At 44.9% G+C, this 16,778-nt stretch overlaps 1 protein-coding gene across 1 annotated transcript in view; it reads right to left on the minus strand.

Annotated features, from left to right (window-relative positions):
- The window catches only part of LOC133530878 (uncharacterized), a 42,905-nt gene that overhangs the window by 7,427 nt on the left and 18,700 nt on the right, over positions 1-16,778 (minus strand). The window contains exons 14-24 of the mRNA XM_061868935.1: positions 16,087-16,215; positions 12,356-12,506; positions 11,389-11,467; positions 10,409-10,529; positions 6,002-6,124; positions 4,387-4,515; positions 3,662-3,830; positions 3,333-3,578; positions 2,816-2,978; positions 1,197-1,435; positions 59-658 (exon numbers count right to left, since the gene is read on the minus strand). Coding sequence (XP_061724919.1) covers positions 59-658; positions 1,197-1,435; positions 2,816-2,978; positions 3,333-3,578; positions 3,662-3,830; positions 4,387-4,515; positions 6,002-6,124; positions 10,409-10,529; positions 11,389-11,467; positions 12,356-12,506; positions 16,087-16,215 — 2,149 coding nt within the window. The remainder of the gene's footprint in view (positions 1-58; positions 659-1,196; positions 1,436-2,815; positions 2,979-3,332; positions 3,579-3,661; positions 3,831-4,386; positions 4,516-6,001; positions 6,125-10,408; positions 10,530-11,388; positions 11,468-12,355; positions 12,507-16,086; positions 16,216-16,778) is intronic.

Consider the following 16,778-nt stretch of genomic DNA (forward strand, 5'->3'; position numbering starts at 1 on the left):
TCCGCCGGGCGCGTTGCCGCGGCCGCCCGCCATGTGCGCGCCGCGCCCGCCCGCCTGCCCGCCGCGCTGCCACGCCCCCGCCCCGCCGCCGCCACACCCTGCAGTACCTTGCCCTGCGGCCCCTGGCGCTGCAGCTGTCCGCCGGGCGCGTTGCCGCGGCCGCCCGCCATGTGCGCGCCGCGCCCGCCCGCCTGCCCGCCGCGCTGCCACGCCCCCGCCCCGCCGCCGCCACACCCTGCAGTACCTTGCCCTGCGGCCCCTGGCGCTGCAGCTGTCCGCCGGGCGCGTTGCCGCGGCCGCCCGCCATGTGCGCGCCGCGCCCGCCCGCCTGCCCGCCGCGCTGCCACGCCCCCGCCCCGCCGCCGCCACACCCTGCAGTACCTTGCCCTGCGGCCCCTGGCGCTGCAGCTGTCCGCCGGGCGCGTTGCCGCGGCCGCCCGCCATGTGCGCGCCGCGCCCGCCCGCCTGCCCGCCGCGCTGCCACGCCCCCGCCCCGCCGCCGCCACACCCTGCAGTACCTTGCCCTGCGGCCCCTGGCGCTGCAGCTGTCCGCCGGGCGCGTTGCCGCGGCCGCCCGCCATGTGCGCGCCGCGCCCGCCCGCCTGCCCGCCGCGCTGCCACGACCCCGCGCCGCCGCCGCCGCCACCGCCACCGCCGCCTATACACAAACATGTATTATGAATTGACCCTTATATTACCTTATAATGATGTTGTTTCATATCTATCAAATATCAATGTTCACATGACAAAAATATCAGTGAGTTGATCGTAATTCAGTTTTTGTTTTAATTCCGCCACCGCCGCCTATACACAAACATGTATTATGAATTGACCCTTATATTACCTTATAATGATGTTGTTTCATATCTATCAAATATCAATGGTCACATGATAAAAATATCAGTGAGTTGATCGTAATTCAGTTTTTGTTTTAATTCCAAGAACTTAAGTGTTGCTTACTCTTATTGTGAGCACAATCGTTAGCATTCTTTTGAATGTAGCAGAAAACACACAAACATACTTATTTCAACGTCTTCCAGCTTCCAGCTAAAAATTAAGTTATCTAACACGTATCACCAAATCCTCCGATATATATCCATTATATCATATCACAATTTTGTCTTTGCTGTACTGAATCCAAGATATAGTACAATTTTGAGACCTTCGAGAGGAATATGATGTGGATGTAAACTAACCTTGCGCTCCCGGTCCCGGCGGGCCGCCCGGCCGCTTGTTGTCCATGGGCCGGCCGCCGCGGTTGTCGGGGCGGCCGCCGAAGCGCTGGTCCTGCCGCGGGCCGCGCTCGTTGCGCATGGGCGGGCCCCCCGGGCCTCCCGGGCCTCCAGGGCCTCCCGGGCCTCCCGGGCCTCCCGGACCTCCGCGGCCGCCGCGGAAACCGTCGCGGTCGCGGTTGAAGGGTGGGCCACCGTTGTCGCTGCGAATAAATTCGGTTGATAATTTGTTGCTCAATGCCATGTCCGGGCATTGTTTACCTATTTTTTGTCTCATCCCAAAATTTAGCTCCCAATGTTTAATTCCATTTCCAACTGACACGATTTTGTATCCAAAAACACCTCTTTCTTCAAACACCTTCTTCTGCTGTTCACACCCACGCATATTTTATTAAAGTCACTGAGACCTATAGTAAAATACATTAAATTAAATGGGGGTAGAGACAGGAGAATCCTCCTCCACTTGCGAGGGCTGCATTATCCACAATAGAAATGTCTCAACATAAAACCATCACCAGTATCACCACCAGGGGTCGGACAAAAAGTGCGGATGACGTAAAAATGACGTAATCTTGCACACAGGATGATGTTTGAGTTTGTATTTAAACTTCCGTGTGACATGTAGTAACAAAGTAGTATTAATGAAGTAACAAAATAATCGTAAATAAATCCATGGAATTAATAATACAGGGGGTAGGGTGATGTAGTGAATAAAATAAATTTCACGAAATTATACCATAAGGTATAATTATTTGAAATTAGTTTGAACAAGTCTGTGGGGTCCTCGGATAAATAGGTTTAATAGTCAAAAGTGGGAACAGTAGGTAAGATTAGTAAAAATAAAAATAAATAATTTGATATTATGTTTGCTGCTATCATAAAATTTGTAAGGTTCAATTCACTTTGCCCTTTTTTTTCTACGTTTCCGACATGTTTGGTTGTCTCCAAATGTCTTTTAATATTGCTTACCTTCGTTGGTATATCTTGATTACAGCAAGAGCAGTATACGTGTTTGTCACGTACCTCCAAAAACGGAAAATTGCCACAATATTCGAGTAAAGAAGACATTTTAGAGCGTTTTCTTATACATTAGTAAATATAAATTTTAGCTAAATATAATCGTGAAGATACAATAGCTAAACAATAACGAAGTCAATTTATTGTTCATCTGATTGACAATGTGTCAGTCAAAAACGTACTTACTCATTTCAAGTGGCGATATCGTTTAATAAAGAGGTTGATAAATGATAAGTGATAATTGTTTATGAAAATCAAAAATACTATTTGAAATCATCCTATAAGTAGTTTGACGTCATCCGCACTTTTTGTACGACCCCTGATCACCACTGTCAAGAGTGAACGACTGAGCAGGGAGGAATAAGTCTTACCGTCCTCCCCGTCCTCCCCGCGGATGGTAGAAGGCCCTGCCGCTGCGATTGGAAAGGTCCCAGCGGCTGTTGCCACTATATTTGTCCCCTTTTTCGGTGATTACTTAATAACCTGTACGACGTCCCAAAACCATAGCGCAACTCTGTAGATTCGACCGTTATTGCTGGGAGAGCAAGTTGAGTAGTGTTTGTTACCGTCCTCCCCACGGCCTGTCGAAGCGCCCTTGCGGCGGGCCGGGCCGGTCCCGCGGCCCGCCCCAGCGCCCGCCGCCGCCGCCGCCGCCGCCGCCGCCGCCGCGGTTGGACGGCCCCCAGCGGCTGTTGCCGCCACCACCGCCACCGCCGCCCCATCTGTCCTCTGTACAAAATAATGCTATGTCAATTATTATTGCTTATATTAAGGAAAAAGTGCACAGTGAACACAGGGAATCCTAGTTCAGGCACATGTAAACAATCACTATTTTTAAGTCTGTGTTCTATATGAAAGTAACCATGGAAAACGTGTTTTGAAATAAATAATGTTTATGTTTTTTTAAATTAGATAACAGGAAAAAATGAAATTATTTATCCTGATAATTGATGATGATTGTACAAATTAGGTAAATTAGGTTAGGAAGTAGTATTCTAAGAGTAGCACAAGTACAAGACCAATTGTAGTCTTGTCATGAACCGTGACGAGTGGCATAAAATGAAGGAGGCCTACAGCACTGACCGCGGTCTCGGCTGAAGTCCTTGCGGCGGTCGTCGCGCGCGTGGCGGCGGTCGCCGGAGCGCGGCCGCTTCTGCGGCGGCGCGTCGCGGCCCGACGAGCGCTCCCTCTTCTCGCGCTCCTTCACCACTCCCGCCGCCTTCGCTTCCTTGTGGAAGGCTTCCACAATCTTCTTCGCTTCCTCTTCGTTCAGCTCCGGGTAGATGACCTCGTCGATCCACGAGCATTTCTCCGGCAGCGCGAAGTTAGCTACGAGAGAGAGTGATTGTTAGTTTTATTGTATGCGCGGTATCGGCGGGTGCGGGGGCGGTATAAGTTCGGCTGAGAGTTACCTTTCATGTCCATGATGGCGCCATCGGGGACTTCCTTGCCGTCGGATTGCTCGCGTTTCGCGCTTCGCTCGGCGAATGTTTCCGCGTCAGGCACGACCACGACCGCCACCCGCTTGTAGCCGTCGAATTCCCGCAGTTTTCTCCTCTGAGCCGACGGGTATACGTTCGTCTGTTACCGCGATATCGAAACCGCGTACCGTTTTTAGACGTCCGTAGAAGATGTGGAGGAAAAGATTTCTCATTATAGTATTGGCGCCTCGCTTAGGCAGTTTCCACCTAGAACAAGCTCAATAGAGATCCGCTTTGCGTTCAGTGTCCATTTAGGTAAATTGGTTAATACCGCTCCCTACTCACCTCCCTAGAAACACAACCTAGCAATTAAAGGGAGCATACACGGTATAGTCCTTATAATTAACTTATAATTAGGACGTACCTTGCGGAGTTAGTTGCCGACGCTTATGTCAATTCGACCAACCAAGAATAGTCTTCCAGTTTAAATCTGATAACATTTTCGATGCTTTATGTTTCCATACAAAAACGGCGATCGTGTTAAGTTTCTATTCCACTTGGTCAAATTGTGTCTAAGATTACTCGCAAAGCATAACAAAACATCCTTTTCTGTAACTTTATCAAGGGTATGGTCGCCTTAGATCTCAATTGTTCTCATTCAGGTCGCTGCCAAAAAAAATATTATTTCATACAAGATTAGTGGTTTTTTTTCTCACCTGATCCAAAATGTAATTTCGCCTTCTCCCGTGGGCGAATTCCAACAACTTAAGCACGCATTTAGCGCCCTTGGACACCATGGCGTCCCAGCGGCCTTCGCAGGCGTCTCGGAAGGGTTTGCAGTCCACCTGCACACAAGGTTCGTATAGGGACGGTTCGCGGCCGGCGCGGGGAACTTAACCTAGACCTTACAGCTATAGATATAGAGTATAAGTTGCTTTGATACCAGGGACGTCCGTTGAGATGTATATCCTCTTGCTCGGCGCCCCACTGGTATCAATATTACAATCTTCTTGCGTCGTTCGTCGCTATGGCATATGCCTATTCTCTAAATGAATAAAGGACCTCTAAAGGTCGTTTTTTTAGTGATATTTTTTTAAATGCTGATCATTTTGCATCCTGTTGAAAATACAGACGGACATTAGTATCAGTTGTGAACAGTTGCACTCGTTAGAGTCAAACCTTAAGCTGCAAGAGAAATATCATTAGTTGTTGTGTATTGTGTTTGTGTCAGTCAAACAGAAGTTCTGCTGGGAGATTTGAGGTGATTTGGTACAATTAAAAATAGAAACTAAATAGAAATGCGTCTAAACTGACGTGCTGTTTATCGTAGTCAAGAAATTAAGTTGCTTTGCCGTATCTTAATAACTAAAAATCATACTTACCATCTTGCTATAGTGCAGCAATAAATTATTTAGTCCTTGACCTTCTTTTTCCAGTTATAGTTAATAATGAACTTAACATAAAACATATATTAATTTCTTTACAAATACAGTGCTTTTACTGTACGCTAATGGTTATTGTACGTTTTTTTCTCAGTCATAGGACTCAAGTGTAATCATAATATCTTCCATTCTCCTTCCCCATACCAACGCATAGATGTACCCTATGAATCCAATACACTGTATCTGCAGTAATGTGTATCGTAGTTACAGGGTAACAGAGTACACATGAGCTCGCTTTGCGGATACTGGGCATAACCTTACAAGCACTTACCTGAGCTAATCTAAAATAATCTTGTACGTATAACATCACCACTAATAATATTATTGTTTGAAGCATCCACCACATTTAATAAGAGTTAAATTTATCGCGCCAAAGATTGAATACTCAGGTTTTTGGAAATTGTTTGCAAGGATCTTTGAGTTTTGTCATAATTTTGCCCTATATGCCAATTTACTTTTTGCACTGCTAAAGAATATACTTACCAAATGACTGTTTTCTCACTTATATCCGCTTTACTTACCATGACTCATTTCAACTTGTCTTCCAGTATATACAGATCTTCCGCTGTGGATATGGACATTGCCAAGTATACCTTAAGATAACAAATCATGTAAATGAAAATAATACATAAAATAAGTCTCCAAACTACGGCCCGCGGGCAGTTTGGCCCGCTCCGCCCTAAGCCTTCCCAAATCTAGGCAAGTCGTAAAATATATGTTAACTATTATGGTCCTCGGGTTGAAGAGTTTGGAGACCGATACCCTACGATAAACTGCACGCACAGAGCTCAATGTTACCAATACTTGAAGAATAACACCAAATGACCTCACGTGACGTGTGTATGTGTGTATGTGTGTACATGTGTAGTGTAAGCGTGCGTGTGCGTACCTGCATGCGCTGGAAGAGTTCCTGCGTGGAGAGCACGTTGTAGCGGCGCGCGGGGTGCGCGGCGGCGTGCGCGCGCGCCCAGTGCGTCTTGCCCGCGCCCGGCATGCCCACCATCAGGATCACCTGCACATCACCAGGTTACTAGCGCACACACGGGGAAAATGCTTCCGGCCGGCTTTAGACCAGCTCTCTAGGCGACAACAGAAGCGATAGAACGGTCTTTTTACAAGATTTTATTCAACTTACAATATACCTGTTTGTACGGGTTAAATCTTGCAAGTTAAATTTGACCCACTTCCCGGTTTCTGATGAAGCTGAAAATTTGCATACAAAATTCGGGTGACAATGCAATATTATGGTACCATCGAGCTGATGGAGACAAGAGGTGGCAGGAACTCTGTAATAAAACGACGCAACCTAATTGTGTGTGGGGTTTTTAGAATTGTTTCGATGAGTATTAGTTGCCTGTGGAAAGAAAAGTAGAGTCAGCGATAAAAGCTTGTACAAAAAGTGAAATTTTTGCCAAACAAATTCTCTTTCATATTGGATTCCCCACACTGTACCCACTCCATGTGATATCCATGTAAGCATCCGATGAACGAAAACATCGTGAGAAAACCAGACTAATCCTAGTTTCTCCTCTGGGTTTGAAGGTAAAATTGAGGTTTCGGGGAATTTGCTTCGATTTCCATAGGGCGTGCATGAACGAATTTCGATATAAACAACATGATGGCAAACCCTGCAACACAAGGGAGCATGTGAACTGTAGAGAGCGGCACCTGCTTATTGGCGTGAAGTAACAACGTCAAGTTAGTTTTACTTAGGTTACAAAATGGCAGACCGTCCAATGCACACGATCCCTATTACACGACACAAGTAAATTAGCTTCCTCACGGTTATTAAATAGCTATCCGGGCGGCGACAACAGCAGCGCTAGCGCGATATTCTTCTCGTTCACATTGAATAGAAATCCACACGCCGTCTCGCTCACACATCGAAGCGACAGGCGAATCCATATCAGTGATAACCATGTCAGCTAGTATTCGGTGAAGTAAAACATCGTGAAAAAACCGGGCTAACCCTAGTATCCCCTCGACGTCGTTTTGGTAACAACCAGTGCTTAAGTCAATTCTTAAGAGCAAATTCCCAAAAGCAAGCCCGAAGTTTATTTTTTTTATTTAGTATGCAGCTAAGAAAGCGCCAAGATAAAAAGGAAAATGATGCTTGCTAGCAGTAGTTCTTAACCGGTGGTCTGTGAACCGGTTGATACTTGAAATGTTCCGCGGTTTTATGAACAAATCTTTTTGGCTATGATATGATGGTATCCTGTTATCCCTCATCACTCTCATAAGGGACATAGGGCTCTCAGAAGGGATTTCCATTTTTCACGGTCCAGCGCGGCATCCTCCAGCTGGCTTTATCTTATACCTTTAAACGAGCAATTCTTGTATATTTATAAAATCAGAAATCAGAAATCATAGCATTTATTCGTGATAAACTATGACATACAAAAGTATAACTACATAACAAAAGAAAGAAAACATAGAATAAATAAATAGTTTACCACGAAATATATTATATATATATTTCGGGGATCTCGGAAACGGCTCTAACGATTTCGATGAAATTTGCTATATGGGGGTTTTCGGGGGCGAAAAATCGATCTAGCTATGTCTTATCTCAGGGAAAACACGCATTTCTGAGTTTTTATATGTTTTTTCCCCAGATATTTTGACTTTATTCCTCAAAAATAATCTTGGCGCTCAAAGGCTCAATTATTAATGTGAAAATGTTATCTGAAAATTAACCGGTTCTAACTTAAAGAATACTATCAAAAATGTAATTTTGCTTGCGATCCCTCACGCCACTGAGCGTACGGGAGTAAATACAAAATGATGATTTGCCAGCATCGCTAATCACGTCCCAATTTGAAAACGTAATGATAAAAGCTTTGCAGGAATGTTCATTGGTAGATCCCTTATATTGCATCGCTTAACACAGTCTGCGATCAGTTGATCACCGCAGTTTCAAACATTATATCCATTTGCGCCCGCGGTTCTTCCACTCTCCCCTCCCCTAAAGAATATGGGTTCCTAAGTACGCTTTTCACATACAACATATCAACATTGTCAACAAAATCTTTGGTGTTTTGCCGTGAAAAGGTAACAGAATAATTTTTAAGAAAAAAAAACCGACTTTAATGAGGGAGACCGGTGGAAGAAAGATTACTGTTGATTTTGGCATTCATACAATTAAATTAAAAAGAAACAGCGTCCTACGCCTAATGTAGAAAAGGAAGTAACATTTTTTTGTCACTGCACCCACCTTGACACATTTCAAATTTGCCCTTTGGTTGACTGGTAAGATACCCACAATAGGGTATTCAACTGTATTTAAAATAAATTATTTCACACCATGCATGAAATAGTGATACAAATGGCTATAAGTCTGCTTAAAAGAGTTGAGAAGTACCCTCAATTCTTCATAGAATCCATCATCAGAACTCAAGCTTGACAAAAATGTGCCTTGAAAACCTAACTGATTCACAAACATAAAGAAGACGACTAATCGTCAAGCGAGAACTATGCGTCGTTAAAGAGTTCCATTCTGATCAGCATCAGCAGTTTCACTTCATGAAGTGTCACTTTTTTAAATGTAAATGCTTGATTTGTTGTTGAAAATACAAAAATTACTATATGTGTGCCTTTCACATATGAAGAGTCCCCTCGATTCCTCATGGACCCCATCATCAGAATTGAGTTTTGACAATAACGGGACCAATCTGTACATATATATATATATATATTATAACCGAATTGAGAACCTGCTCCTTTTGAAATTTTGAAGTCTGTTATTTGTTGTAGTAAAAGTTAATGTCGCTAAATTCAAAAACATATGACGCCTGTGCTGTTAACGAGCTAGACACCCAATCCTTCTCTTTAAACATAAAGAAGCAATATTTGATTCTATTTTTACCAAGAGAAAGTTGAAAATGGCATAAGCATATAATTTATAATCTATCGATTCCACCCCCTTCAAGAGGTTAGCGCTTAGGAACGGATATCAGCTTACCCGTATTATGACGCGCTTTAGGAAAGAAAAGGGTTTTAGATAGCAACGGCTTTTATAAGTAAAACCTTGCGAAATACCCCTTCAAAAACCCTATAGGGGATACCGGACCGGTCTCTGGTTTTTTGTCCCCAACAAATGTGATGGAGACTTTTTAATTTTCTCATATAATCTACAGCTAGAAAAGACATGCGATAGCACTAGGCGGGTCCACACAGGGCGAGTATACGCGCGAGGCAATCACCTAGCGCACAAACCGGCCAGTGTAGACGTGCCTCGGAAGGAAGGAAATAGCCGCGCGCATATGCTCGCTCTGTGTGGACCCGCCTAACGCAAAAAATTTAGAGCCATGTATATCAGCGAGTAGTAGGTGCTAACCTCGCAGTCGGCCTTGGAGGCGGGGCGGCGCGGGCCGGCCTCGAGCTGCGCGTGCGCCACGAACACGAAGCCGGGCAGCAGGCACGCCTCCGGCCCGTCCAGCTCCTGCTCCACCGTGAACCTGCCACATGTACCGGCTGTACTAGTAGTAGCTGCTAACCTCGCAGTCGGCCTTGGAGGCGGGGCGGCGCGGGCCGGCCTCGAGCTGCGCGTGCGCCACGAACACGAAGCCGGGCAGCAGGCACGCCTCCGGCCCGTCCAGCTCCTGCTCCACCGTGAACCTGCCACATGTACCGGCTGTACTAGTAGTAGCTGCTAACCTCGCAGTCGGCCTTGGAGGCGGGGCGGCGCGGGCCGGCCTCGAGCTGCGCGTGCGCCACGAACACGAAGCCGGGCAGCAGGCACGCCTCCGGCCCGTCCAGCTCCTGCTCCACCGTGAACCTGCCACATGTACCGGCTGTACTAGTAGTAGCTGCTAACCTCGCAGTCGGCCTTGGAGGCGGGGCGGCGCGGGCCGGCCTCGAGCTGCGCGTGCGCCACGAACACGAAGCCGGGCAGCAGGCACGCCTCCGGCCCGTCCAGCTCCTGCTCCACCGTGAACCTGCCACATGTACCGGCTGTACTAGTAGTAGCTGCTAACCTCGCAGTCGGCCTTGGAGGCGGGGCGGCGCGGGCCGGCCTCGAGCTGCGCGTGCGCCACGAACACGAAGCCGGGCAGCAGGCACGCCTCCGGCCCGTCCAGCTCCTGCTCCACCGTGAACCTGCCACATGTACCGGCTGTACTAGTAGTAGCTGCTAACCTCGCAGTCGGCCTTGGAGGCGGGGCGGCGCGGGCCGGCCTCGAGCTGCGCGTGCGCCACGAACACGAAGCCGGGCAGCAGGCACGCCTCCGGCCCGTCCAGCTCCTGCTCCACCGTGAACCTGCCACATGTACCGGCTGTACTAGTAGTAGCTGCTAACCTCGCAGTCGGCCTTGGAGGCGGGGCGGCGCGGGCCGGCCTCGAGCTGCGCGTGCGCCACGAACACGAAGCCGGGCAGCAGGCACGCCTCCGGCCCGTCCAGCTCCTGCTCCACCGTGAACCTGCCACATGTACCGGCTGTACTCGCTGTATTGCTTCATACACTATACAGCCTTCTCAATGTGATATTTAGTACTTACAGTACCGGCCAATAATATATCATCTCCATGTTTTTACGGTAGATCTTTTTTTCATACTTGTAAGTGATTTCCACCTCACTACTTTAGATAGTCTAGTAGTAGTCCTTTGTGCGAGCGATAAGAAAAATTGGTCTCATGTAATGGTTTTTTATAGTTTTTTTCTTTTTTAATATATAGTCTGCTTAATTTTTCTCGCAGTATTTCATTACAGTATCCATCATATATTTGTATAAAATTACTAGTGAAATAAGCAATCTACAAACTATCCTATACTGTTTACTCTATACATTCTCATCCAAAAAACCACAAAGGTGATATATTATTGGCCAAAACTGTAATTCCAAACACCCGGAAAGTGTAGATTAGGCAAGGAGCCGCATCCCTGACCACTTTTAACATGACTTGCGTTGTCGCGTGCGACTTCATATCACAAGCGATACTTCAAGTATGGTGTCGCGCCCGACAATGCAAGTCATACTAAGCGATCTGGGTTTGGCTTTAAAGGAACCTTGTTATTCCGCTTGCGATCCCACGCGCCACTGAGCGAGCGGGAGTAAATACGGAGCATTGATCTACCTGCGTCGTCTTTCATGTTTTCATCGAATAAAACATAAACAAAAATAACTGTTCAGGTATACATTGGATTTAAAAAAAACAGCTCAAGTAAAGAGAAAATAAGTCTATCCCGTTTATATTAAAATGTGAATGCCGAAGATATTAGCCACCCAATCTACAGCGATCGACTAATAATAACTTGCACAATTTTGATTTAGAAACATACCTGATGACGAATTTGATCCGCTTGTCGAGTGTAAGACCCTTCAGTACTTGCTCCTCAGTCACCTCTGGCACTGGGCCTTCTGTAAATAAGTAAAAAAATTAACATTTTTGGAAAATTCCAAAATGGCGCCGCACACGGGCAAAGTCAAATTTCCAAGTAGGTTAAGCGAGCCGAGGTTAAGGAGCGTCATGTCGAGTGTCGAAGAGTGTCCCACCCCCAGTAAATTTAGGCGAAGCCGGAGGCCTCGCCGCGGGAGTGAGGAACAAAGCAAAATCCTATATAAAAACTGCCGAGAGGCCGAAGGCCGACCCCGGCGGAGGGCCGAAGGCCCGGAGCCTTCACGCCGACCCCCAAACGTGCAACCCCCAGTAATTTAAAGCGAGGCCGAAGGCCGAACTGCGGGAGTGCAGTGCTTCCAAGCGTTCGACCAAGTCAACTGTCTTGATAAGCGAAGTCGGCGGGCCGAAAACATTTCATCAAGACATTTTTACTATTGGGTTACCCCCGAAGAAAAACCAACCTTCCCCAAGTGTCTTAATAAGCGAAGCGGTTGATTGAAAACGAGTTTGTGTCTAAAGATGACATCAAATCTTTCACAATAGCTGAAGGGGTTCAGATGACCAAAAGTAGCATTTAGCCAATTCTCATCATCTTAGTACTTTCCCGGTAGCAACTCAATCCCAAGAATTGACGCAGACTGGTTATATCAAGTGGCATATTCTGTCCTTTCAAGCAATAAACAATACCGTTTAGGTTCAGACCGGATTCCTAACGTTTTCCTTCATCAAAAATCTAACTGGTAAATTGTGCAAATTGCCATACTGCCTGCAGCTGGGCCGCAAACAACGGTGCACTAATCAGACAGAGCAATTTCTTTACTAGTCGGTTCGTTTTGTGTTGAAAAGACCCATGTATTGAAAAATGAGATGCAGATAAAATAAGATTAGACATTTTAGTTTCGCCTTACCTGGTGCCGGTTCCTCCTTGACGTCTTCCTTGGCGGCGGCTTCAGCTTCAGCTGGTTTGTCCTCCTTGGCGGGCTCGGCCTCGGGTACCGCCTCAGTCTCCATAGGCTCCTGTTTCACTTCCACACCTTCTTCTGGCTTATCGCCATTTTCCTTTTAATACAGAAAATTATTGTTAGGCGGTTTCACACTGGTCTTAAAAATCAACAGACCGATCAGCACCCCTACAACATTTGCGCCATGACGCGTTCGAGCTTGACTACCCCAATAAGGAATATTACGCGAAACTACGTATATGCGCCACTACCACAATCCATCACAATCTGAGGGTCTACCGCCAAACAAGAAAATCAAAATTTCGTTATCTAACTTCTCTATCACTCTTGCTTATTCGAGCGATGAAGAGGCAGATAACTAAATTTCGATTGTCGCGTTGCCCGGTAGTCCCTTTGTAAACAAACCGCCTTGATGCATCAATGTCATATTTTATTATCTGTGAAAACTTGTCAAAAAAAACAGTTTAAGGAGTGTTATATGTATAATTTACTCTATGGTTTACGAAAGAGATATTGAGAGCTGATGGCCGTGTTGCCAATGCTCCAAATAAAAAAAAGAAGAGATATTGACATTTAGATATATTTACACCTTTAAATCTGATTGTGTTTTTTTATTATTATTATTTTTTGTAATTCGACATTTAGAGACATCTCTAAGTAATAATAATATTTTACTTACTTTTTTGCATTAAAAATTTCAATGAATTGTATTTTATAATTGTTGATGTGCTTGTTTTTGCTTGTATGTCAATTCCATGATGACGTGTAAAAGTGCCCTTGTGGCCTATTTGCTGAATAAATATTGAAGTTGAAAGGTGCTAGTGCTGCACTCTGGCGGCAGAACATTTCAGAAATACTATGTAAGACGAAGACAAGTAATCCAAGTCGCGACATGTCATATAAGAGGATGCACAGAACATCTATTACTATATAAGGCCTTGGAAGAAATCAAATACTAGCCTAGCTGTATTATCGAATCGCGCAGATCTATTTAACACTTTGAACGTTCATAACGCTAATATACCCTGAAATATGTCGCAAGTATTATTCTAAAATTAAACATGAAATTGCTTTAAACAGGCCATACATCCCACCGTCAACCAACCCAACTTACGATTATGTATGTACCTGCACGGCTAGCACATGATTACACGCGGGATAACTCGCGCCGCGAGAAACAACAGTCGCGTGTCACAAATTTCTATCTCGACCTGTCAGTTTCTCGATTTTGGTAGCATAAGTTGGCAGATCGAGAAAAGAATTCCACGCGAGAGAGCCATCCCGCGCGCGTCTTAGCCAGTGTGGCCATTTATACTTGGAACAAACTTTTCTTTCGTGGCAACACTGAATCGGTACTAACATAATCGGAAAAATAATGAATAGTCAGCTTTAGAAACGGAGCGTCCCTAGTCACGATAACTTTGTCTCCTTCTCGCAGTATTAAGATTAAAGAAATAGCAAATATTATTTTGAAGTCGGAAATGTCAATGTGTCAATCATAATTTGATTCGCTTTGTCGTTACAAGTTGGAGTACATTATTATATCTGAAGATAATTACCTACCTAATAATTAAATACCACTCCTTACGAATGATTGGTGTTTTTTTTAAGTTAATTGAGATTACCCGAAAGTGTTGGCTAATAAGCTACCATCTTTACGAAGAAGACCGAAGATCTCATGATAATCCCCAACATATCTTCCTTGTGGCTGGCTAGTTGCTGCACCGCTGGCTTTGAAGATAGATTGATGACATGCACAAGTCTGTCATCAAACACGGCGCCTATACCTAAGCATGCTGCTGCTGTGCGCAGCCATCCTGCCACGGAGGACATAGAAGGGCTCAAGTTGGGAACCTACTCCATACAACGACACTCGAATGTTAAAAACAATGAGTTATTTTTGCGTGTTTTGTATTTTAGCGATCTATGGATGCAGCGTTAGTTTTTTAAGTTTTCTCATATTGCAAATACACAAAAACATTAAGTTATTTTATTTACTCTGACCTCTTTTAGATATTTAGATTTAAGTACGACTACTACGACTCCCACCGAACGGGCGGAGTCGGATCGCATTTCACATTTATGTGGCCGCAAGCCGGTCGGCTGCTCGCGGACGCGGAGACGCCTCCGGACGGATTCTATCGCTTCTGCGATATATAATATATAGGCACATTAAAAATGCGCTCCGGTGCGGCCTGACTCCAGCCAGTCGGTGGGAATCGTACATTAGGGTGGTAACTACAGAATACTCGTATTACGGCAGTGGCCTTTTGTAAGGTGGAGGTTGAGTTGGACTGCCAGATTCATTATTTTGCATTATTTTATTATCTGCGTATAATAAAATAATGCATATAGTAACAAAAGTGTACTTAGACACCTACTTAGGGTAAGTAATAGGTACCTAAGTACAGTAGGTGTAGGTTACCTTACCCAATCAAGGCTTTCTCCAAAGTTTTAAAATACATTGCGTTTTTGTACTACTACTACTACTTCACTCGCTCAGTGACCCAAACAAGATCTTGGCCTCTGACGCAAGAGAGCGCCACTCTGCCCTATCCTGCGCCACTTCACGCCAGTTGGGTATTCCGAGGGCGAACAGGTCTTTTAGGACTTCGTCACTCCAGCGGTATCTGGGACGCCCAGACGGACGTTTTCCACCCGGGTGCCCCACATACGCTCTTCTCACAGCACGATCCTCTCCCATCCTCTCTAGGTGGTGCGTTTTTGTACACATATTATGAATCATTAGTACCCGGATATACCTATAATTAAACCCCAAGACCGCGGTTTATATCCCACAATCAATTGAAGCACGTGACGAGTTTTTGTACTTAGGTGGTGGTTTATTTAACTATTTGCGTATATATTTTTTAGGTGGTAGGTTGCATGCATTGACTGTAAAAATACGCGTGTAAGTGTAACGGGTTAGCACTGATTGACTAGCACTTAATTATTTCGTGGATTAGCGAAGTAATATTTTTGTATCAATTAATACGGATTTCCACAAAGTAATTTCTATTAATCATCCTCCAGTCAATTCGCCATCAAACTGTTTGCTTTGTTGATGTGGTGGCACAATCTTAGGCTTTAAATTTTTCTGTCGGGTTTTCATTTGACTTAAGAGAACAAACAAGTAAATGTGAAAAAATACAATCATTTTGTTATTACCGGCATGATATAGATATAGGTATCTTAATAGGTATGTTATAAAGCAATACCACGTACCTACACCTTACCTACCTAGCTAACGGACAAATCATAAAACTCAGGATTCATATTAAAATTACACAGAAAATTGCTGTAGTATGAAATAAATACAAAATATAGAAAATTAACTTTCTTTTAGGACCAAAGTCAACAAAACTTCGACAAAATATGCTTCTCGCGACCCTCTAGCCTCGAAGACAGTTTCTCTCCTTTTGACGTTGAAACGCGGGATATTTTCTCTCCCATAATGCACTTGTGCTACGAGTTTCGAGAGTATCCCGCGTGGAACTGTCAAACGACAAAATTATGTCGCTTTGACATTTGTCCGCGAGACAGCGGGTTGTCGCGCGCGTCTTATGCTACCGATTCGCGAGAAAGCTCTATGTCGCGGCATTTTCTCGCCTGTCGACTGTCGCGCCCGTCATGTGCTAGCCGTGCTGTTGGGTTAATCTTTTTTTTTTTTTACTTACCTTAGGCTCGTCCTGTTTCTTCTCCTCCTCGCCATCCTTGTCAGCCTCTGCTGGTTTTTCTCCCTCTCCCTTTTCTTTCCTTTCTTGAGCTTCTTTCTCTTTTCTTTCGCGTTCCTGTCTCTCGCGCTCCTGTGATGATTATTATTTATGTTTATATAAAGTAAGAAAAACATTAATAAAGCAAGAAACAACAACAACGAGCGTTAAACCTAGTTTAAATAACGTAATTAAATTAAAATTAGTATGTTCTGAATTAGAATGTAAAATTAGTAGCGTTAGACTTTGTTTTAACCAAAGCAACTCTGGCAATACCATCCCTGCCAAATATGAGTCGAGTTATAAGACCTAACAGCCAATGTGGAGGCATAACATTCTGTTGCTGGAAGACTACTACTAGAGAGGTAAAGTCTAAGAAAAAAACGTACCTCTTAGTTAGACATCCACAACAGATGGCGCTGTACTGCGCCATATGTTTTGCGGTCACTGAATTGTCAAACATCAACTTTTTACAATCAGAGTTGCCGCAAAATGTATGGAGCTGTACATCGCCATCTCGTTTACCTGACAAATACGAAGGACGATATTGTTTTAGATTATACACATCTTACTAAATCAATCCATCTTTGCTACAACTTTTCCTTCTGTAACAGGGTTTTTTTAGACAGGTTTCCTGAGAAGGAGAATCGAGATGC

Source organism: Cydia pomonella, chromosome 24 (assembly GCF_033807575.1).
Source record: "Cydia pomonella isolate Wapato2018A chromosome 24, ilCydPomo1, whole genome shotgun sequence".
Taxonomy (NCBI): domain Eukaryota; kingdom Metazoa; phylum Arthropoda; class Insecta; order Lepidoptera; family Tortricidae; genus Cydia; species Cydia pomonella.